This window comes from Salmo trutta, chromosome 34 (assembly GCF_901001165.1).
Source record: "Salmo trutta chromosome 34, fSalTru1.1, whole genome shotgun sequence".
Lineage (NCBI taxonomy): Eukaryota > Metazoa > Chordata > Actinopteri > Salmoniformes > Salmonidae > Salmo > Salmo trutta.
Window position 1 is genome coordinate 9,240,327 of NC_042990.1, and position 24,840 is coordinate 9,265,166.

Sequence of the window (24,840 nt, forward strand, 5' to 3'; positions counted from 1 at the left end):
GGAATGCGCACAGTGGAAACCTGGTCTGGACTCTCCACCGTCGTCGCACCGATGGAAACTCCCTTACACCTGCCTGAACACTCCTCTGACCACCCTCTGAGAGCCCCCTGTCTCCATGAAATATCAGGATTGTGATTGGCCAGCCAGGGAATCCCCAGCACCACCGGAAACGCAGGCGAATCAATGAGAAAGAGACTAATCCATTCCCCATGATCCCCCTGCGTTACCATGTCCAGTGGAACCGTGGCCTCCCTGACCAGTCCTGACCCTAATGGTCGGCTATCTAAGGAGTGCACGGGGAAAGGTTGGTCCAACGACACCAAGGGAATCCCTAGCCTTAATGCGAGCCCACGATCCATAAAGTTTCCAGCTGCGCCTGAATCGACTAGTGCCTTATGCTGAAAAGAGGGAGAAAACTCAGGAAAAGTTATAAGCACAAACATATGGCCAACAGGGAGCTCTGGGTGAGGCTGGTGCTTACTCACCTGGGGTGAACGAGGAGTGCTCTGCCTGCCATCCCGATTCCCAGAGGAGCTCCTCCAGCACCGGTCGGCAGTGTGTCCTCTCCGACCACACCAGGTACAGGAGGAGCCTCCTCCTCCGGTCCCCCTCGATGCGGCCCCCCCTAGCTCTATGGGGATGGGAGCCGAAGGGCCTGGAAGTGGAACCAAGAGGGCCCATTCTGGACGCCCGAGGGCAGCCAGCAGGTTGTCGAGACGAATGGACATGTCAATGAGCTCGTCTAGGGAGAGGGTTGTGTCCCGACAGGCTAGCTCCCGGCGGACGTCCTCCCGGAGGTTACAACGATAGTGGTCCATCAGGGCCCTGTCGTTCCACCCCGCCCCAGCAGCCAAGGTCCGGAACTCCAGAGCAAAGTCCTGTGTGCTCCTCGTCTCCTGCCGCAGGTGGAACAGCCGTTCACCCGCCGCCCGGCCTTCTGGTGGGTGGTCAAACACGGCCCGGAAACAGCGGGTGAACTCGGGGTAGTGATCCCTCGCCGAGTCTGGGCCATACCACACTGCGTTGGCCTACTCCAGGGCACGACCCGTTAAGCAGGAGACAAGGGCGCTCACGCTCTCCTCTCCCGAGGGAGTCGGACGAACGGTAGCCAGGTACAACTCCAGCTGTAGCAGGAACCCCTGGCACCTAGCCGCCACTCCATCGTACTCCCTGAGGAGAGCCAGGTGTAGGGCCCTGGATCCGGACGCCGGAGGAGGGGTAGTAGGTGGAGGGGGAAGAGGAGCTGGGGATGAGGTAGGGAGGCCACTCCTCTCCCATCGGTCCATCCTCTCCATCATTTGGTCCATGGCCAAACCAATCCGGTGGAGAATGCTGGTATGATGGAGGACCCGTTCTTCCATCGATGGGAGAGGGGGCGTGGCTGCTGGGATTCTGCTGGGATTCTGCTGGCTGCTGGGATTCTGTCTGCTGGGATTCTGTCACGAGTTACTAGGAGTGGTGGTAGGATCAAGCTCAGAGAACAGTGGTGAAGATAAACGACCTTTATTCTTCCTGGCACAAAACGGTCAATGCCAAAACCAACGGGCGCGTAAAACAAATGACCAACCGAATACAACGGGCAAAACAGTCGGAGAGAGAATAACAATTCGTAAGCCAGCACATCCAAAAATAAACACAACAGTAAACGTAATCCCGCACAAACCTGGGCGGGCTAAGCAGGCTTAAATAAAACACAAATCAAGAACACAATAGGGAACAGGTGCAACCAATAAGACTAAACAAACAGTAAAGGAAAAAGGGATCAGCGGTGGCTAGTAGGCCGGCGACGACGACCACCGAGCACCACTCGAGCAGGCAGGGGAGCCACTTTCGGTGGGATTCGTGACACTCCAACCCCCTCTCGAGCTCACTTTTGGTTCCAGCACCTCTCGATTAGCAAATTATGCTCTGTCGTATGGATAAAAATGGTAGATTATCAGATACTCAACAAGAAAGTCTGATTTCATTATTACTGAAACAGGACTCAAGTGGTAAATATAAAGATCCAGTCCATTTAAACAATTGGAGGACCCTTACACTTCCGTGTTGTGATGCAAAAATTCTAGCAAAGTTCATAGCGCTTAGAATTAAAAGGGTATTGTAGGATATTATTCATCCTAATCAGTCAGGTTTTTTTATATGGATGATACATTGGAGATAATATCAGACAAGTACTGGAAACAATAGAACGCTATGAAAAATCTGTCAAACAAGGTATAGTATTCGTAGCTGACTTTGAAATGGCTTTTGATAAAGTATGACTGGAATTTATATTAAAGGCATGGAATATTTCAAGTTTGGAGAATCTCATATTGTCTCAGGCGTCAAAGTGAGTAGACCAAGGTGCAGCGTGGAATTTGTTCATCTTGAGTTTAATGAAGAAAGAATAAACACTTTACAAATAAACAAAAATAACAGCAGACAGTTCCGTCAGGTACTTACAACTAAACGGAAAATAACTACCCACAAAAAACAAAGGAAAAACAGGCTGCCTAAGTATGGCTTCTAATCAGAGACAACGATAGACACCTGCCTCTGATTGGAAACCATACCCGGCCAAACATAGAACACAAAACATAGAATACCCAACCACCTATCACACCCTGGCCTAGCTAAACAGAGAAAACACAGCTCTCCTAGGTCAGAGCGTGACAGTACCCCCCCCAAAGGTGCGGACTCCCGGCCGCAAACCTGAATCTATTGGGGAGGGTCCGGGTGGGCATCTATAATTGGCGGCGGCTCTGGTTCGGGGCGTAGCCCCTACACCGCCTGCTGATCCCCCCGCTTCTGAAGAGTCCGGGCTGCAGACTGCCGCTGAAGACTTCGGGCTGCGGACCGTCGCTGAAGACTCCGGGCTGCGGACCGTCGCTGAAGACTCCGGGCTGAAGAGTGTCGCTGGAGGCTCCGGGCTGAGGAGCGTCGCTGAAGGCTCCGGGCTGAGGAGCATCGCTGGGCTGGAGGCTCCGGGCTGAGGAGCGTCGCTGGAGGCTCCGGGCTGAGGAGCGTCGCCGGAGGCTCCGGGCTGAGGAGCGTCGCTGGAGGCTCCGGGCTGAGGAGCGTCGCTGGAGGCTCCAAACTGGAGAGCGTCTCGCTGCAGGCTCCGTGCCATGGATCATCACTACTGGTTCCGTGCCATGGATCATCACTGGAGGCTCCGTGCCATGGATCATCCCTACAGGCTCCGGGCCATGGATCATCACTGGAGGCTTCGTGCCATGGATTATCACTACAGGCTCCGGGCCATGGATCATCACTGGAGGCTTCGTGCCATGGATTATCACTGGAGGCTTTGGACCATTGATCATCACTGGAGGCTTCCTACAGGGAGCTGGAACTGGTCTCACCAGACTGGGGAGACGCACTGAGGACCGCGTGCTCAAAGCAGGCACCGGACGTACTGGGCTATGGAGGCGTACTGAAGGAAGAGTGTGAGGAGCAGGCACAGGACGTACTTGGCTATGGTGGTGCACTGGAGGGAGAGTGCGCGGAGCAGGCACAGGGTACACTGGGCCTTGGAGGCGCACTGGAGGTCTGGCGCTTAGGGCTGGCACAACCCGTCCTGGCTCGATGTTGACTATAGTCTGGCAAGGGCGGCGTGCTGGTACAGGATGAACTGGGCTGTGCTGGTGAAGGAGGGGTACCATGCATAGAGCAGGTGCAGGATAACCTGGCCCGAAGAGACGCACTGGAAACCAGATACGTTGAGCCGGTGCACTTCTCCCTGGCTGCCGGCCAACTCTAGCACGGCAACGGTGAGGAGCTTGCACCGAGCGCACCGGGCTGTGAGTACGCACTGGCGACACAGTGCGTATCACCGCATAACACGATGCTTGCTCGGTCACTCGCTCCCCACGGTAAGCACGGGGAGTTGGCTCAGGTCTTAAACCCGCCTTAGCCAATCTACCCGTGTGCCTCCCCCCCAAAATGTTTTTGCCGCTGCCTCTCGGCCTCCTGTTGCTTGCCTAGCCGTTCCTCCCAGTATCGTCATTCCGCCTTCGCTGCCTCTATATCCCATTGCGGACGGCGATACTCCCCAGGCCTTGTCCAGGGTCCTGCCCCATCTAGGATCTCCTCCCAGGTCCACTCCTCTGAGCCATACTGCTTGGTCCCGCTCCTCCTCCTGGAGAGTGCACGCTGCTTGGTCTTCTTGTGGTGGGTAGTTCTGTCCCAGGCGTCAAAGTGAGTAGACCAAGGTGCAGCATGGAATATGTTCATCTTGAGTTTAATGAAGAAAGAATTAACACTTTACAAATAAACAAAAATAATAGCAGACAGTTCCGTCAGGTACTTACAACTAAATGGAAAATAACTACCCACAAAAAACAAAGGAAAAACAGGCTGCCTAAGTATGGCTTCCAATGAGAGACAACGATATACACCTGCCTCTGATTGGAAACCATACCCGGCCAAACATAAAACACAAAACATAGAATGCCCACCCACCTATCACACCCTGGCCTAGCTAAACAGAGAAAACACAGCTCTCCTAGGTCAGAGCGTGACACTTATACAATGGGTTAACATTATAACCTTAGGTGTAAAATAGTAAATAATGGCTACTTCTCAGTCATTTTTAAACTGACAAGAGGAGTAAAACAATGTTGTCCACAATCGGCATATCTATCTACTATGGCCATCGAAGTGTTACCTATTAAAATCAGATCCAACAATAATATCAAGGGCCTAGAAATCCAGGAATTAGAAACAAAGGTGTCATTTTACGATGATGATTCATGTTTTCTTTTAAATCCACAATTTGCATCCTTCCACAGCCTTATAGATGATCTAGATACTTTTTCTAACCTCTCTGGATTACACCCAAATGATGATAAGTGTATATTATGTATTGGTTCACAAAAAAAAGACAACTTTTACATTACCGTGTACTTTACCAATAAAACGGTCTGACGGTAAAGTGGACATACTTGGTTTTCATATCCTGAAAGACAGAAATGATCTCATTACAATACGTTTTAATAGAAAGTTAGCAAAAATAGATTAACTATTGAAGCATTAGACCTCTCACTAAAGGCTTCCATCATTCAAAAGTTATACTTAAATCCGAACAGGTTCTATAGCAGATTAGTAAGAATGTCTCACCCCATGTTCAAGAATGGCCTTTTTCCATTTATTCAGATTACAACCTCTCACATTTGGTTATTTGAAAGAAATCTCAAAAATATCGCTATTTTTAAACAAACCATGGAAAGTTGGTTGCAATTTCAGTTTAAAACTTCTTAAGGTTAGGGGGCAGTATTCGGAAGTTCGGATGACTGAAGTGCCCAAAGTAAACTGCCTGTTACTCAGGCCCAGAAGCTAAGATATGCATATAATTGGTAGTATTAGATAGAAAACACTCTGAAGTTTCTAAAACTGTTACAATAATGTCTGTGAGTATAACAGAACTGATATGGCAGGCGAAAACCCTAGGAGAATCCATCCAGATTTTTTTTTTTTTGAGGTCACCACCCATTGAAAAGCTTGTCTATGGGAAATTCAAAGGAAATCCTCCCAGATTGCAGTTCCTATAGCTTCCACTAGATGTCAACAGTCTTTAGAAAGGGTTTCAGGCTTGTTTTTTGAAAAATGAATTAGTAGTTGTAGTTTTTCAAGGTGGTTCTCATTTTGACTGTAGTCTTGTGGCGCACATGGATGAGGGCGCGCACTTCTTTATTTATCTCCGGTATTGAACATACTACATTCTGTCTTAAATGTTATCATTTATTTACATACTAGGGTACCTGAGGATTGATTAGAAACGTTGTTTGACTTGTTTGGATGAAGTTTATTGGTAACTTTTGGGATTCCTTTGTATGCAAGTTGAACTAGTGGAACGGGTGTATAACTGAATCAAACGCGCCAAATAAACTGACTTTTTTTGGGATATAAAGAAGGACTTTATCGAACAAAATGACCATTTGTTGTGTAGCTGGGACCCTTGAGATTGCAAACAGAGGAAGATCTTCAAAGGTAAGTGATTTATTTTATCTCTATTTCTGACTTTTGTGACGCCTCTGCTGACAGGGTGCTGTCCTCAGATAATCGCATTGGTATGCTTTCGCCGTAAAGCCTTTTTGAAATCTGACAAAGCGGTTGGATTAACAAGAAGTTAAGCTTTTAAATTATCTATGACACTTGTATTTTCATGAATGTTTAATATTACGATTTTTGTATTTTGAATTTCAACGCCGATACCGATACCGATTTATTGGAGGACCAAAAAAGCCGATTCTGATTAATCTGCCAATTATTTATTTATTTATTTATTTGTAATAATGACAATTACAACAATACTGAATGAACACTTATTTTAACTTAATATATATATATATATATATATAATTTTAACTTATATATAATACATAAATACTATCAATTTAGCCTCAAATAAATAATGAAACATGTTCAATTTGGTTTAAATAATGCAAAAACAAAGTGTTGGAGAAGAATGTAAAAGTGCAATATGTGACATGTAAAAAAGCTCATGTTTAAGTTCCTTGCTCAGAACATGAGAACATATGAAAGCTGGTGGTTCCTTTTAACATGAGTCTTCAATATTCCCAAGTAAGAAGTTTTAGGTTGTAGTTATTATAGGAATATTTCTCTCTATACAATTTGTATTTAATATGCCTTTGACTATTGGATGTTCTTATAGGCACTTTAGTATGGCCAGTGTAACAGTATAGCTTCTGTCCCTCTCCTCGCTCCTGTCTGGGCTCGAACCAGGAACACATCTACAACAGACACCCTCGAAGCAGCGTTACCCATGTAGAGCAAGGGGAACAACTACTCCAAGTCTCAGAGCGAGTGACGTTTGAAACGCTATTAGCGCGCACCCACTAACTAGCTAGCCATTTCACATCGGTTACACCAGCCTAACCTTGGGAGTTGATAGGCTTGAAGTCATAAACAGCGCAATGCTTGAAGAATTGCGAAGAGCTGCTGGCAAAACACACGAAGGTGCTGTTTGAATGAATGCTTACGAGCCTGCTGCTGCCTACCATCGCTCAGTCAGACTGCTCTATCAAATATCAAATCATAGACTTAATTATAACATAATAACACACAGAAATACAAGCCTTTGGTCATTAATATGATCGAATCCGGAAACTATCATTTCGAAAACGAAATGTTTATTATTTCAGTGAAATACGTAACCATTCCGTATTTTATCTAATGGGTGGCATCCCTAAGTCTAAATATTCCTGTTACATTGCACAACCTTCAATGTTATGTCATAATTATGTACAATTCTGGCAAATTAATTACGGCCTTTGTTAGGAATAAATGGACTTCACACAGTCCGCAATGAGCCAGGCGGCCCAAACTGCTGCATATACCCTGACTGCTTGCACGGAACGCTAGAGAAGTGACACAAATTCATGTTAGCAGGCAATATTAACTAAATATGCATGTTTAAAAATATATACTTGTGTATTGATTTTAAAGAAAGGCATTGATGTTTATGGTTAGGTACATTGGTGCAACGGCAGTGTTTTTTTTTCGCAAATGCGCTTGTTAAATCATCACCCGTTTGTCGAAGTAGGCTGTGATTCGATGAGAAATTAATAGGCACCGCATCGATTATATGCAACGAAGGACACGTTAGATAAACTAGTAATATCATCAACCATGTGTAGTTAACTAGTGATTATGTTAAGATTGATCGTTTTTTATAAGATAAGTTTAATGCTAGCTAGCAACTTACCTTGGCTTCTTGCTGCCCTCGCGTAATGGGTAGTCAGTCTGCCATGCAGGCTGCTCGTGGAGTGCAATGTAAGGCAGGTGGTTAGAGCGTTGGACTAGTAACCGGAAGGTTCCAAAAACGAATCCCCGAATCCCCCTTTACAAGGAAGTTAACCCCTGTTCCTAGGCCGTCATTGAAAATAAGAATGTGTTCTTAATCTGACTTGCCTAGTTAAATAAAAATAAATAATAATAATTTAAATCGGCAAATCGGTGGCCAAAAATACCGATTACCAATTGATATGAAAACTTGAAATCGGCCCTAATTAATAGGCCATTCCGATTAATCGGTCGACCTCTAGTTTCAATATATCCACATGATTTTACTTCCTCATGATGCCATATATTTTGTGAAGTGCACCAGTCCCTCCTGCAGCAATGCACCCCCACAACATGATGTTGCCAACCCCGTGCTTCATGGTTGAGATGGTGTTCTTTGGCTTGCAAGCCTCCCCCCTTTTCTTCCAAACATAACAATGGTCATTATGGTGAAACAGTTCTATTTTTGTTTCATCAGACCAGAGGACATTTCTCCAAAAAGTATGATCTTTGTCCCCATGTGAAATTGCAGACCGTAGTCTGGCTTTTTTATGGCGGTTTTGGAGCAGTGGCTTCTTCCTTGCTGAGCGGCCTTTCAGGTTATGTCGATATAGAACTTATTTTACTGTGGATATAGATACTTTTGTACCCGTTTCCTCCAGCATCTTCACAAGGTCCTTTGCTGTTGTTCTGGGATTGATTTGCACTTTTCGCACCAAAGTACGTTCATCTCTAGGAGACAGAACGCGTCTCCTTCCTGAGCGGTATGACGGCTGCATGGTCCCATGGTGTTTATACTTGCGTACTATTGTTTGTACAGATGAACGTGGTACCTTCAGGCATTTGGAAATTGCTCCCAAGGATGAACCAGACTTGTGGAGATCTACCCTTTTTTTCTGAAGTCTTGGCTGATTTCTTTTGATTTTCCCATGATGTCAAGCAAAGAGTCACTGAGTTTGAAGGTAGGCCTTGAAATACATCCAAAGGTTCACCTCCAATTGACTCAAATGATGTCACTTAGCCTATCAGAAGCTTCTAAAGCCATGACATAATTTTCTGGAATTTTCCAAGCTGTTTAAAGGCACAGTCAACTTAGTGAATGTAATCTTCTGACAAACTAGAATTGTGATACAGTGAATTATAAGTGAAATAATCTGTCTGTAAACAATTGTTGGAAAAATTACTTGTGTCATGCACAAAGTAGATGTCCTAACCGACTTGCCAAAACTATAGTTTGTTAACAAGAAATTTGTGGAATGGTTGAAAAACAAGTTTTAATGACTCCAACCAAAGTGTATGTAAACTTCCGACTTCAACTGTATCTGATAGGGCTACCTTGACTTAAATAATATCAATTATAGAAATAGGCGGGGTTTAGCCATAATTATGACTTGGTGGCTGTGGCAAATAGCGAAGACCTCCCTCAACCGATCTGTCTTGTAGGACGTGGAACTCATCTTAAAATTGTAGTATTCCTGAGCATCCGCTTTTTTTTATGTCACTGCGCTCTATGAAATAGGCAGAATAGCTAGCTAAATTATATCACACGTTGTGACATGATTTAATACTTTGCAATTAAATTTGCGAGGAAATTAAAACAAAGTGGTGGCAACCACATCGGTGGCCATGATTTGATGAGCTGTTTACCCAACTTGTTGCAATTGTAGCTAGCTTACTAAGATAATGGTAAGCTAGCTAGCTCTCTCGACCTTTACTGACTTTTAAACAGCTTGCCTAGTTTGCCCTGAAGTTGTAGACATGCTGCCCCAAAATTAAGATGGTGTGTTATCAGAAATCAGTCTGTAGATCAGCATGTTTCTTGGTGATCATTAAGTTGGGGTCAGCGAGTGCAGCAGCAGAAGAGCTGACGGGGAGGCTACAGACTCACGGCAAATCAGGCAGTGCTAGCTGCTTCTTCAAAATTCATTAATTGTGATAAAATAATGTTGCTAAAGTAGCTTGCTAGCTGGCTAATGGAGAAATCATTTGATGTTCAGCATTGAATGTGTGGACTAGGTTAGCATCCTATTATTTTTATACGAAATGACTGGCTTCGAGCAACGTTAGCAAGCTTATGCCATGGACAAATGTAAGTTAATTGTTGTGCACACCTTGTCAAACTCCAAACTTGTCAAGCACCAAACATCTTAGCTAGATGTACAAATTAGCTATTAAGTCTTCCTCAGAAAAAAAAACTCAATTACGGAACAATATTTTTTTAATCTTATAATAATTTGGCCTATTTTAGGGTGAAATAGGATTCATTAGGCAATGTCACCTAGGTAATATCAGAGAGGGAGGCGAAGCGAGATCCCTCTATCTGGCCAAAATATGTCCATGTTAAGCAGATCCTTAATTATTAAGAAGGTGAGGATTTTTTTTGTATGGGGGGCAATGAGAGAGTGTCGAATTTAGTCAAGATAGACATGAATTGCTATTTTGACATGTGAGGCTTGTTTGAACTAATATACATTTTGTAATGCTTAGGTTGTTACGAGTGTAATGATATAAGTGTGATGCACGTGACATCCCGGCAAACCCTTAATATCAGAGTTGTCCCTATTGAAATTCAAGAAGGTCTATGCATATTCATGAGATTAGCATCTCACTCTCCATTGAATACAGGCAGTTGACGTCAACACTCCTCATCGACTATTCGCAAAATAATGAAAGTAACGAGGTGTACCCACCAATCCAAATTTAATAGGCGAGAGCTTGACAGCCTGCCGTTCTGCTTTGTAGACAACAAACCCATTATTAGAGAGGAGATAAAAGCATCTCGTCATTATGTCCATATCACTGCTTATACGTTATAATTTTATGGCAGCCCATTGTAGCCGGATTACTCTTTGCGAGATACGAGACAGATCGAGGAGGGTCTATCTGCGGACTGCAGACTGGGGGGGCATGTGGGGCATGACGTGTAGTGACGATTGATTACACACCACACCTACCAAGTAGTGCCATGCGAGAGTTGGGTTCAATAGGGTCTGGCTCCAACAGATATGTGTACAAGCTAGCTAGTGTGTACTAGCTAGCTAGCTAGTGTGCATGTAGTGACGTAATCAGTGGAGGATCCTCAGAGGAGGAAGGGGAGGACCATCTTCCAAAATGAAGAAGAAGCAAGAGAGAGAGAGAGAGAGAGAGATTTAATTTATAAAAAAATTGCTTTCAGTTTCACTTACTTAGTTAGCAAATGCAGCTAGCTAGTTTAGCCTACTCAAACACCCTGCTCAAACAGAGGGATGCTATGTTAGCTAGCTGGCTATGACTATCCAACACAACACTGAAACTTTTCAAAATCAAGGTAAGCTTTTGGTTTTACTAATTTAATGCCACCTTGGCCTGCCAGTGTAAGTGCTAAACTGCTTACTGACTGTACACTGTAATGTTAGTGCATGATTGTAATGCGTTAGTTCTATTAGCTATGTTGACAATGATGTCACTTTAGCTAATATGGTAAAAACGATGTAGGCTGTGAGTAGCGGTTATGATATGGTTTGGCTTGGAAATGTTTTTTTTGCCTGGTCACATACAGCTGATGTGTTGTGCATTGAATCCCACAAGCAAAGAGAAAAGGTGAAAGGAGTAGAGCGCATAGATGCGAGAAGTAATACAACGTGGCTGCTATGAAAGTGAACTGTGTTACGTGTGATCATGGGCGATTCTGTTGAAAAACGTTTCTTAAACGCAAACTCTTGTTTGCAACTGTTAAACTAATAATTACACCCTAAATAAGCTATATGCAGGCTAGAGTGGCGGTATTGAATGTGTCACTGTAGACCTGTCCATGTGTCAATGCCTGTCACCTCACATTTTTCTCTCGACTTGTGTGCACCTACATTGTAAACTTTCATTCATAGGCTAGGTTGTAGAAACCTCATGATGGGTAGAGGAAAAATCTGAGTATCATGTAGTAGCCTTAACCTATCGCTGTTACACTGAACTGCGTGAGTGGAATATGAATGACAGTCATCCAATATGCTGTAATATAAATAAGGCCATGCTCATAAAAAACAAAAATTGTCCTCCCACATCTTAAACGGCACCGACCACCACTGGACATAATGCATGTAGTGACATAATGCATGTAGTGACATAATGCATGTAGTGACATAGTGCATGTAGTGACATAGTGCATGTAGTGACATAATGCTAATGGACGTCGTACTGTTACAAGTACGCTCAATGGCAATGGGCGTGGGGTGTATTGGGTGCAGCGTGTAGTGGTCGCAGTGTGTAGTTACTGTAGTCCGACGATACATTTTATTGGACAGATCAGTGCAGGCGGAATCGACGCGCTATCTGACGTAAGACAATGATTGTTACCCATGACTCAGAGGCATTGAAAGGAACGCTTAAGGTTGAAAGGAACGCTTAAGGAAGAATGTGCACACACACACACACACACACACACACACACACACACACACACACACACACACACACGCTCCTTTAGCCAGAGTTATACTGGTGGCCCTCCAGCAGAATGGCGTTGTTTGCGCTGGTGCCTGGTACATAAGGTGGAAGGTGGAAGATGCTGCTGTCGTGTGGAATGTGGCTTTCCTCGCCGACTGTTCACCTCTGTGCCACTCTGATTAGGCGTCCCGCTCTCTGTCCAAATTCCAGGTTAACGACTTACTCTCTATTCCACCCCAAGTGTCTCTTCTGCTCATCTGTCTCTGTCTCTCTCTCAGGACCTGAAAAGGGGAGATGTGTCGCATCGGAATACTTCACCACTGAAGCTGAGATCGACATCGTGACCGAAAACACTGCGAATATACTAAGTAAGTGACAACAGCGAGAAACGTGCAGGAAAATAACCCCTGCATGTCATTGTGTCATTGCTTTATGCACCTTATTGCTCTATCCAGGAAACATGGTGAGGCAAAATAGTTCCCAACCTCTTTTATTTAAAACCTGTGTTGAACATTGCTGAAGTTCCCTTTTCTTTATTTAACAACTATTTAAATTATTCAAGATATGGAAACTTGGGAAACCTTGTAAACCGTAGAACATTCTGGCTCAAAATTGGACTATATAGACCACAATGGGACCTGACACATCACGACAAAGGACATTACCTTTACTACAGTATATTGTTTTGTACAGCTGGCTGCAGGCTTAACAACCTGTAGGGAATGATAAACTGATGCAGGAAATGTGTTCTTGGGAATGAAAGTTACTTCATCCTTATTTTATATGATTTCCTTTCTTCGTGATTGACAAGTAAAACAATTGAATTAGAATGGTGGGGGCTAGTATTACATAAAGCATTTATTTCTGTACAAAATTGCTCCCAACCTCAATTCAAGCCAATCTCTGTAACAACTTCATAAAGACTTTATAGTCATGTAAGAAAGGAAGTGAAGAAGATTTTTTTCTGTATAATTCAAGTGTTCACTCATGATATTTTTCATTTTTCTTTTCTGTTCCAAGGCAGGTCAATTAAAAGCAAATGATTATTTATAATGATGGCCTGGCAGACACTTGGCAACCGCACAGATACATCAGCAGACAGACAGTGGAAATAAAGCAGGAGAGATACCACCATACTAAACGTTGAGAGACCTATGGCAACAACTCGACATGGCACAAACACTGTTAAGCGCAGACAACAACAGCACGAGGCACAAAATAGGCAGAGACAAAGCACATCACGACAATAGAGACATCGCAACACTGCATGATAGGAGATCTATGGCAACAGTGCAAAACATTGTAGGAACAGGCAATAGCACGAGAAACAAAGTAGGCAGCACGGGCAGCAAAGTATAACAGGAAAACCCAGTTAGAAGAAAAAGTGTCAGACTATAATACAAGTAACATAGCAGTACTGAATAGACAAATAGACGAGGTAACAAATAACTGCAGCGCAAGCAGACAGACATAAAAAAAGACACGTAGCTTTAATTATTGGTTTGCGTAACAGCTAAAACATAACACTTACAAATCGTTCGTACACTTATATAACAATTTAGACCATTCATGTTTTTTTCAGCAAGTGTTATGTACTGTGCATTCATTTACAGTACCGGTCAAAAGTTTAGACACACCTACTCATTCAAGGGTCTTTCTTTATTTTTACTATTTTCTACATTGTAGAATAATAGTGAAGAAATGAAAACTATGAAATAACACGTATGGAATCATGTAGTAAACAAGAAAAGTGTTAAACAAATCCAAATATATTTTATATTTGAGATTCTTCAAAGTAGCCACCCTTTGCCTTGATGACAGTTTTGCACACTCTTGGCATTCTCTCAACCAGCTTCACCTGGAATGCTTTTCCAACAGTCTTGAAGGAGTTCCCACATATGCTGAGCACTTCTTGGCTGATTTTCCTTCACTCTGCGGTCCAACTCATCCCAAACCATCTCAATTGGGTTGAGGTCAGGTGATTGTGGAGGCCAGGTCATCTGATGCAGCACTCCATCACTCTCTTTCTTGGTAAAATAGCCCTTATAGCCCAAATAGTGTGTTGGGTCTGTTGAAACACAAATGATAGTCCCACTAAGCACAAACCAGATGGGATGGTGTATCGCTGCAGAATGCTGTGGTAGCCATGCTGGTTAAGTGTTCCTTGAATTCTAAATAAATCATTGACAGTGTCAACAGAAAAGCACCCCCCCAAAGGTGCGGACTCCGGCCGCAAAACCTGACTCTATGGGGGATGGGCCGGGTGGGCATCTAGCCCACGGACCGTGGATCGTCGCCAGAGGCTCTGGACTGCCGACTGTCGCAGGAGGCTCTGGACTGCCGACCGTCGCAGGAGGCTCTGGACTGCCGACCGTCGCTGGAGGCTCTGGACTGCAGACCGTCGCTGGAGGCTCTGGACTGCAGACCGTCGCTGGAGGCTCTGGACTGCAGACCGTCGCTGGAGGCTCTGGACTGCAGACCGTCGCTGGAGGCTCTGGACTGCAGACCGTCGCTGGAGGCTCTGGACTGCAGACCGTCGCTGGAGACTCTGGACTGCAGACCGTCGCTGGAGACTCTGGACTGCAGACCGTCGCTGGAGATTCTGGACTGCCGACCGTCGCTGGAGGCTCCGGACTGCCGACCGTCGCTGGAGGCTCCGGACTGCAGACCGTCGCAGGAGGCTCCGGACTGCAGACCGTCGCTGGAGGCTCCGGACTGCAGACCTTCTCTGGAGGCTCCGGACTGCAGACCTTCTCTGGAGGCTCAGGACTGGGGACCGTCGCTGGAGACTCCGGACTGGGGACCGTCGCTGGAGGCTCCGGACAGGGGACCGTCGCTGGAGGCTCCGGACAGGGCACCGTCGCTGGAGCCTCCGGACCGGGGACCGTCACTGGATGCTCCGGACCGGGGACCGTCGCTGCAGGCTCCGGACCGGGGACCGTCGCTGCAGGCTCCGGACCGGGGACCGTCGCTGCAGGCTCCGCGCCATGGATCGTCGCTGCAGGCGCCGCGCCATGGTCGGGCCATGGATCGTCACTGGAGGCTCCGGACCGGGGACCGTCGCTGGAGGCTCCGGGACCGGGGACCGTCGCTGGAGGCTCCGGACCGGGGGACCGTCGCTGCAGGCTCCGAGCCATGGATCGTCGCTGCAGGCTCCGCGCCATGGATCATCGCTGGAGGCTTCGTGCCATGGATCATCACTGGAGGCTTCGTGCCATGGATCATCACTGGAGGCTCCGGGCCATGGATCATCACTGGAGGCTTCGGGCCATGGATCATCACTGGAGGCTTCATGCCATGGATTATCACTGGAGGCTCCGGGCCATGGATTATCACTGGAGGCTTCGTGCCATGGATCATCACTACAGGCTCCGGGCCATGGATCATCACTAGAGGCTTCATGCCATGGATCATCACTGGAGGCTTCGGACCATGGATCATCACTGGAGGCTTTGGACCATGGATCATCACTGGAGGCTTTGTACGTGGAGCCGGAACAGGTCTCACCGGACTGAGGAGACGTACTGGCAGCCTGGTGCGTGGAGCTGCGCAGGGCTTACCAGGCTGGGGAGACACACTGGAGGCCTGGTACGTGGAGCCGGAACAGGTCTCACCGGACTGGGGAGATGCACTGGAAACCTGGTGCGTGGAGCAGGCACCGGATACACTGGGCCGTGGAGGCGCACTGGAGGTCTCGAGCGTAGAGCTGGCACAACCCGTCCTGGCTGGATGCTTACTGGGCTGTGAAGGCGCACCGGAAACACTGTGTGCAGAGCCGGCGCAGGATATCCTGGCCGAAGAGACGCACCGGAGACAAGGAGCACTAAGCCGGCACAACCCGTCCTGGCTGAATGCCCACTCTAGCTCGGCAAATGCGGGAAGCCGGCAACGAGCGCACCGGGCTGTGAATGCGCACTGGAGATACAGTGCGTATCGCCGCATAACACGGTGCCTGACCGGTCACACGCTCCCCACGGTAAGCATGGGGAGTTGGCTCAGGTCTAAACCCTGACTCCGCCAATCTCCCCGTGTGCCCCTCCCCAAATGTATTTTTGGAGCTGCCTCTCGGGCTTCCGTAGTTGCTCTAATTCCTCGTATTGTCGCCGTTCCTCTTTTGCTGCCTCCATCTGCTCTCTTGAACGGCGATACTCCCCAATCCGTGTCCAGGGTCCTTTGCTGTCCAGGATGTCTTCCCATGTCCACTCCTCCTGGCCACGCTGCTTGGTCCGTTTTTGCTGGGATCTTCTGTCACGCTCGATATAAGAATTGTCGGACCAAAGCGCAGCGTGGTATGGTTCCATCATCTTTTATTTGAGAAGTGAAACACGCAGAAAACAATAAAGCACCAAAAAAACGAAACGTGAAGCTACGTAGTGCTCGCAGGCAACTACACATAGACAAGATCCCACAATCACAGGTGGGAAAAGGGCTTCCTAAGTATGATCCCCAATCAGAGACAATGATAGACAGCTGCCTCTGATTGGGGACCATACCCGGCCAAACAAAGAAACAAGAAAACTAGATTGCCCACCCAAATCACACCCTGACCTGACCAAATAGAGAAATAGAAAGGCTCTCTATGGTCAGGGCGTGACAGTCACAACGTTTTTTTCACTAAACGCGGGTTAATTATCCCAGTGGGACACTGAAACTTGGGTTAAAACGATGTATTTTTTTGTGTTGAATTTAACTCTCCCTCCTTATCTCAATATATCTTTCCCTCTTCTTCTGTTTTTCTCTTGACCTGTTTCCTTCATCAGAGATGGTACGGACGGCCACACCGTTCCCCATGGTTTCGCTGCTTTTCGTCTTCACCGCCTTCGTCATCAGTAACATCGGACACATCCGGCCCCAGCGCACCATCCTGGCCTTCATCTCTGGAATCTTCTTCATCCTCTCTGGTAAGGTGCCACATAAAAGTTTCCCATTGGCTGTTGTTTTATTGATATTCAATATTCAAGATACTTATTGGTTGATGAAAGCTGCCAGTGGTATGTAAAATAGGTTCTGTGTGATCTGGGTCTGGAACCCTCCTGATTGTTTTTTGATTTAGTGGCTTGGCTAACAGTTTATCCTGATCCTCAGTTGTCTATAAGATTACATCAGTTTCTATTTGGGGGGTATTGCATGTCTTGCTCACAGATGCTAGCCTAGCATGAGATTCTGCTGACAGAGCAGTTATGTGCCCATCTTGTTCTTATTACATGTCACTGACCTGCAGCAGTGAACGATTGCACCGTTTCAGGCGCAAATTGAGTACGGAACGCTTTTCTAGTAGTTAACTCGATGAAAGGTATTTTCTGTTTATTATTTTCTACCGAGCCATTTACTTTATGTTCGTATTCTTATCTTTTATTATTTCTTGTTGTTGCATTGTCAAGAAGGAACCTGCAAGTAAGCCTTTCGTTGGACGGCGTAAACCATGTGTATCCTGTACATACGACTTATACAACTTGAAACTGGAAACTTTCTGGGCTGTGAGTTTAGAAAAAAAATGTATAAATAAAACTTCTAATATTGTAAAATCACGACAGCTTCAGGTAATGGATCTCAAAAATGACTTGAGAAATCAACTGGACTTGAGAAAATATTCTGTTATTCTGAAGCCATTTCAACAAACTGACAGCTCTCTAGTTTCTCTGCATGACACTGTTCTCAATGTCTGTTCTATAAAAATGTGGTTGCCAAGGAATTCAATTCCATCATAATTTCATAACACAAATGACTAAAAATGTCCTTGCAAACAAAACGTTTTCACATCCCGATTCAGGATCAGCTCTCCATACACCTTCTCCTAACCCAAACCATTCTGAAGAAACAGAATGGACGACGCTTCAAACTGGCTCCGGTGCAGCCTGCCTTTCTTCAGAGAGGGACAGTGTTTTCTAGCACGCCCACGCAGAACGGCTGACTGCTGCTGAGAGGGAAGCAGGCGAGGCGAGGAGCTAGCAGCAGCTAGCCACACAGCTCCCCCTGCTGACCCAGTGAGGGGAAGCCAGGTCACTGGTTCTCAAGAGCTTTGGCCTCTGCTGCTGCTGTTACTGCTGCCTGCTCGAGCCTGCTGTTGTTGTTGTTGTGGTGCTGGTCAGGGTTGATTTTGCAGTGGGGCTGTTGTGCTGGTTAATGGTGGGGGAGGATTTTAGGGTCAGAGACAGCAGCAGCCGAGGCTGGCTGGGGAAAAGCACAGACACATCCTTTAATTAGGTTTTCTTTCTCTTCCACCACTGCTCTTGTCTGTTGTCCTTGTTTATCGCAGATTCACAGGCAGTGGTTGGGATTTGGTTTCCATTTAGTATAATGAGGCTAATTTGTGGTTCAAGAGGAAGTTTTGAGGACCTTATTCGGTTGTTTTCTTGTTGTTTTTTTAATGCGCCAGGGGAAATGTGCTCAAATGTTTGGCCAAACGAGCTCTTTTCCGTGTGAATGCAGAAACATGTAGCAAAAATTGTGGCTTTTGGAAGGCTAACAGAAAACATTTGAGAAACTATGATTTTTTTTTGCAGTGGGTGACACTAATTTAGCTAGTCTAGTGTAATACAGCCATGGTAGTAGTAGTAGTAGCAATGGATGGTCATTTGCAGTGTATGTAATCCCATTTTACCATTTATAATTTATGATTCTTGTTTTCATAAAATAATGTTCTCATAAAAAAACAAGAACAATGGGTTTTCCTCAAAGCTCCTGTCTGTATCATATGCCCTTTGAGTAGACTACTGACTTTGGCTCAAAATATGGTGTTTTTGATCCCATTCCAGCGGTGTGACTATAGGCCACATACTGTCCCACTTTCCAGCTGTCTCACCCTTTATGTCAAGAGGATCTATTTGGATGCCAAGGCAACAAGCAGTCAGAGATGTACTCATATAAACATTCCACCTCTCTTTTCATCTCCAACTGTCTCCCTCCATCTTGCCCACTGTGTATCCTCCTGTCTCCAAATCTCTCTCTCGCTCTCCCTACCACCCACCCTCCCCTTCATGTTCACACTCTCTGACCCATTCCCCCATCCACTCTTGCCCCTGGCGTTTGTCCCTTCCTCTCTCTTTCCTCTACCCTTTTCTCCCTCTCTCCTTCTAATTTACGATACCCTTTCTCTCTCGCTCACTGTTTCATATAATCTTCCCAACCCTGTACACTCCTTCTCTCCATTCTCTCTCTCCTCTTCCCCTCTCACCCTCCGCTGGCTCGCCTCTTCTTCCCTCCTCCTTTCTCTCCCCTCCTCTCTCCCACTCTCCATTCCACCTTTCTCTCTTCCATCTACTCCTTCCCATGTCTTTCTCTGCTTCTATGCCTCTCCACTGCCTCTCTCTCCCCCCTTACCCTCCCTCTCTTTTTCTCTCCATCAACCCTCCTCTCCCACTTCTCAGGGCTGAGCCTGGTGGTGGGCCTGGTCCTCTACATCAGCAGCATCAACGACGAGGTGATGAACCGGCCGCGTGAGCCCGAGCACTTCTTCCACTACCACTACGGCTGGTCCTTCGCCTTCGCTGCCAGCTCCTTCCTCCTCAAAGAGGTCAGCACACCCGTTCGCCTGCTAGCGTAGCGCCTGACCACTAACTACTAACCTCTGCTAATTGCTAACCAACGTCTAGTGCAGTACTTCACTGTTAGGATCTCTCCCCCCCATCTCGCGCGTCAATATTCATAAATGTTAATAGCGCACACTTTAGGGTGACAGCTCTGTCGCAGCGGCAGCTTAAAACGCCGCTGTCGTCACATGAATATACAGTTCGCTAGAGGGCTTTTCTTTTTCTCCAGCCCCCTCTGCGGCGGCAGGAGGAAGAGGAGAGGGAATAGCGCTTGGCGCCAGCGCCGATGTGCTCAAGTTTCAAGGATGTTGTACCAAGATGTCGGCGATGAATAGTGGATGAGGTGTAAATGTTTGGCGCAACATGAATGCATTTTTGATAATGAGTTATTACACAGAGGAGCGGTTTGGTTGAGTCTGAGAATTATTGTCTCTTCAGTGCATTGCAGGGTAGGTTGCTAAGACACTAAGAGGTTTGTGCATCATATAATATATTCCACAGTTGAAAATAACGCATGCATGTAATATTAAAATGTTTCATATTTTTATATTGATTAAAAAAAATATATATAGATCTTTCAGGATGTTATATTACATCCTGTTGTATTGAGGGGTATTGTGCTTTATTAAAGGCCCAGTGCAGTCAAAAATTAGATTTTCCTGTGTTATATATATACACTGCTCAAAAAAATAAAGGGAACACTTAAACAACACAATGTAACTCCAAGTCAATCACACTTCTGTGAAATCAAACTGTCCACTTAGGAAGCAACACTGATTGACAATAAATTTCACATGCTGTTGTGCAAATGGAATAGACAACAGGTGGAAATTATAGGCAATTAGCAAGACACCCCCAATAAAGGAGTGGTTCTGCAGGTGGGGACCACAGACCACTTCTCAGTTCCTATGCTTCCTGGCTGATGTTTTGGTCACTTTTGAATGCTGGCGGTGCTTTCACTCTAGTGGTAGCATGAGACGGAGTCTACAACCCACACAAGTGGCTCAGGTAGTGCAGCTCATCCAGGATGGCACATCAATGCGAGCTGTGGCAAGAAGGTTTGCTGTGTCTGTCAGCGTAGTGTCCAGAGCATGGAGGCGCTACCAGGAGACAGGCCAGTACATCAGGAGACGTGGAGGAGGCCGTAGGAGGGCAACAACCCAGCAGCAGGACCGCTACCTCCGCCTTTGTGCAAGGAGGAGCACTGCCAGAGCCCTGCAAAATGACCTCCAGCAGGCCACAAATGTGCATGTGTCTGCTCAAACGGTCACAAACAGACTCCATGAGGGTGGTATGAGGGCCCGACGTCCACAGGTGGGGGTTGTGCTTACAGCCCAACACCGTGCAGGACGTTTGGCATTTGCCAGAGAACACCAAGATTGGCAAATTCGCCACTGGCGCCCTGTGCTCTTCACAGATGAAAGCAGGTTCACACTGAGCACGTGACAGACGTGACAGAGTCTGGAGACGCCGTGGAGAACGTTCTGCTGCCTGCAACATCCTCCAGCATGACCGGTTTGGCGGTGGGTCAGTCATGGTGTGGAGTGGCATTTCTTTGGGGGGCCGCACAGCCCTCCATGTGCTCGCCAGAGGTAGCCTGACTGCCATTATGTACCGAGATGAGATCCTCAGACCCCTTGTGAGACCATATGCTGGTGCGGTTGGCCCTGGGTTCCTCTTAATGCAAGACAATGCTAGACCTCATGTGGCTGGAGTGTGTCAGCAGTTCCTGCAAGAGGAAGGCATTGATGCTATGGACTGGCCCGCCCGTTCCCCAGACCTGAATCCAATTGAGCACATCTGGGACATCATGTCTCGCTCCATCCACCAACGCCACGTTGCACCACAGACTGTCCAGGAGTTGGCGGATGCTTTAGTCCAGGTCTGGGAGGAGATCCCTCAGGAGACCATCCGCCACCTCATCAGGAGCATGCCCAGGCGTTATAGGGAGGTCATACAGGCACGTGGAGGCCACACACACTACTGAGCCTCATTTTGACTTGTTTTAAGGACATTACATCAAAGTTGGATCAGCCTGTAGTGTGGTTTTCCACTTTAATTTTGAGTGTGACTCCAAATCCAGACCTCCATGGGTTGATAAATTGGATTTCCATTGATTATTTTTGTGTGATTTTGTTGCCAACACATTCAACTATGTAAAGAAAAAAGTATTTAATAAGATTATTTCTTTCATTCAGATCTAGGATGTGTTGTTTAAGTGTTCCCTTTATTTTTTTGAGCAGTATATATATATTTCCACACTGTGAGGTTGGAATAATACTGTTAAATTGTGAAAATTATTACAATGCCCTTTTACTGTAAGGGCTGTATGAAAAGACCGCATGCAATTTCAGCCTGTTTGGGTGGGATGGAGTTTTGGCCTGCCTGGTGACATCACTAGGTGATAAATTAGTTAATATACCAATCAGAAAGAAAGTTGTTCTCAGTTTTCCCCTCCCCACTCAGACCACTCCCAGACAGTCCTAGCAAAATTGTTGCTTGAGAAATGGCTCTTTGCTTAGAAGCAATTGTTCTTTCTTTTTTTAAACATTTTAATTGAAAACAATCACAGTAAGGTACTTAATTGTTACCCACAAATTATTTGATATTGAGAGAAAAATGGCTGCATTGGACCTTTAAATGTTCCAGTATTTATTGTATTTCATGGCCTAGTACTGTATGTCATTTTTATATAATATGATTTATTTTTAGTTAGACTTCTTTTTGCTGTGGTTCAGTGTGCCTGATGTATGTATGATGGCCCAATGTGTCACTTATGACTTCTTTATGATGGTGTCTCAGTTTCATGTCATGCATTAATATGAGTCATGGTATCTCATAGTGTGCATGCGCTGCTCTCTCCCAGGGGGCTGGGGTGATGTCAGTGTACCTCTTCATGAAGCGCTACGCCGAGGAGGAGATGTACCGGCCCCACCCGTCCCTCTACCGCCCCCGCCTGTCTGAGTGCAGCGACTACAGCGGCCAATACCTTCACCCCGAGTCGTGGCCTCCTCCAAAGAGGGGCCGCAGCGCGTCTGAAGTCTCCAGCGACATCTCCATCCAGCTGAACCAGACGCCCCCGCCGCCCAAGGGCAGCTCCATGCAGCAGCAGCAGGCCCCGTCCTCTGGCCCCTCCTCGGGCGCCAGCTACCAGCAGTCCTCCTCCTCCTCTTCCTACCCCCACCACTCCATGTCCTCCCACCCCCTCCACTCCAGCCACCACACCATGTCCTCTCACCCCAGCGGGCCCCCTCCCCAGTCCATGCCCATGGCCATGCCCCCCTCTGCCCAGCCCCCTCCCCGATACCACCAACACATGCACATGAGTGCCTCGCCATGCTAGAAGGGGGGAGTAAGGGATGAGGGAGGGAGGGGAGGGGAGGGGTGGATAGACAGAGCAGGGATTGGCTCTGTCGTAGGTCCAACACACAGAGACAGATGCAAACACACACACGGGCACACACAGAAGTGTGGGAGGAGAGATGGACGAGGGGAGGAAGGAAGGATATTTAGGAGATCAAGAAAAAGAAGGGAATGAACGAAGGAAAGAAAACGAGATGGGTGGAGGATGATTCACAATTGATGCTGTGCTTAAGATGAAGACAGATATTTTAAACGAGGGAGAGAGAGAGGGAGGGATATGATCATTATTTACACAATAAGAAAAAGAGGGAGGAGGAGAGGTGAGGGGGTCTATAAGAAAGGGTGATGCTCTTTCAGAAGAAAAAGAATACGACGCATTTCAAGCACTAACACACACAAGAATCAAGAACAAATTGTATATGCATAGAGATTTATACTTAAACTGTATAGACATTTTTATTTCTCTAAGTCCTGGAAAAACAAATGTTGAAATCTTAACCATGTTTGTCTTTCATGAGATGTGTATTCCTGTATGATTAGTTCTATCATTTTATTCATCGTTTGTATTTGAGAGGCAAGAAATGTGGGTACGAGGACGGAAATCTGAGACATCTGAAGATCATTCAAGAGGGTTCTGTGACTTAACTGTACATACTGTAACATCTCAGATTCCCCTCTGCAGTAGCATTCTTGTACTACCCTTACACTCTTGGAAAAAAGGGTTGCCAAATGTTTCTTCGGCTGTCCCCATAGGACAACCCATTTTGGTTCCAGGTAGAACCCTTTTTGGTTCCAGGTATAACTATTTTGGGTTGCATGTAGAATCCTCTGTGAAAAGGGTTCTACATGGATTCTAGAAGGTTCTACCTGGAACCAAAAGGGTTCTACCTGGAACGAAAAAGGGTTCTTCTCTAATGGGGACAGCCGAAAACCCCTTGTAGGTTCTAGATAGCATATTTTTTGTTGTTGTGTGTATAAATGTCCAGGTCATAGGCTTCAGCATCCATAAAAAAAAAAACACTTGAATTGTTGTTTTATGTTTTTGACTAAAATGTCATGGTAACAAAGAAAATCCATAACTTTCCATCATTTAGAAATATTTACGACTGAGAATATAAAAAAAGCACCCATTTTACTACGAAGAATGAGAGCCTATTTGCAGATTCCATGAGACCTATGATCCTCCTTTGATTGCTAATTAGCTCGAGTGTTCATATTCTGTAGCACATGGCTGCTTACCGGTAGAGTATCTTCCTTCTATTCATAGTTACCAAAAGAGCTTTCCATACAGCGATGGAGTAGATTGATGAACTAAAGACTGTGTTCGTTTTGAAATGTTTACTTTTCTCCTTCTGACTGTGACTGGGTGTATATAATACATGCTGCCTATGTAGCCTACCTACTGCACTACATGTTTACATTCTATTCTGATGTTTATTGGTATCCTTATACTAAATGCAACACACACACACACACACACACACACAAACCAGCTGCCACAGTCCTGCTATAACTACAATTACTACTACTACTACTATTTCTACTACTAATATCAAAAGAAAGATTGTGACCATTATCATTATCTATGTTTATAAACATCTGTATTATAATAATGTAAGTAAATGCAACTATATATGAATCTAGAATAAAACCATAGAGGATGTGAGAGAAAGAAAGCGAGAGGTTGATAAGAGTTTAACAATGTCTAATATAAAGCACAGAAATAAACACTGAGTGTACCAAA

General features: G+C 45.9%; 1 protein-coding gene across 2 annotated transcripts in view; it reads left to right on the plus strand.

Annotated features, from left to right (window-relative positions):
- Positions 1–24,840, plus strand: part of LOC115173496 (voltage-dependent calcium channel gamma-7 subunit) — a 45,308-nt gene extending 20,468 nt beyond the window's left edge. For both annotated transcript variants that reach the window (XM_029731625.1, XM_029731626.1), the window contains exons 3-6: positions 12,483–12,572; positions 16,965–17,105; positions 19,572–19,717; positions 22,600–24,840. In XM_029731625.1, the coding sequence (XP_029587485.1) occupies positions 12,483–12,572; positions 16,965–17,105; positions 19,572–19,717; positions 22,600–23,076 (854 nt within the window). In that variant the 3' untranslated portion in view covers positions 23,077–24,840. The remainder of the gene's footprint in view (positions 1–12,482; positions 12,573–16,964; positions 17,106–19,571; positions 19,718–22,599) is intronic.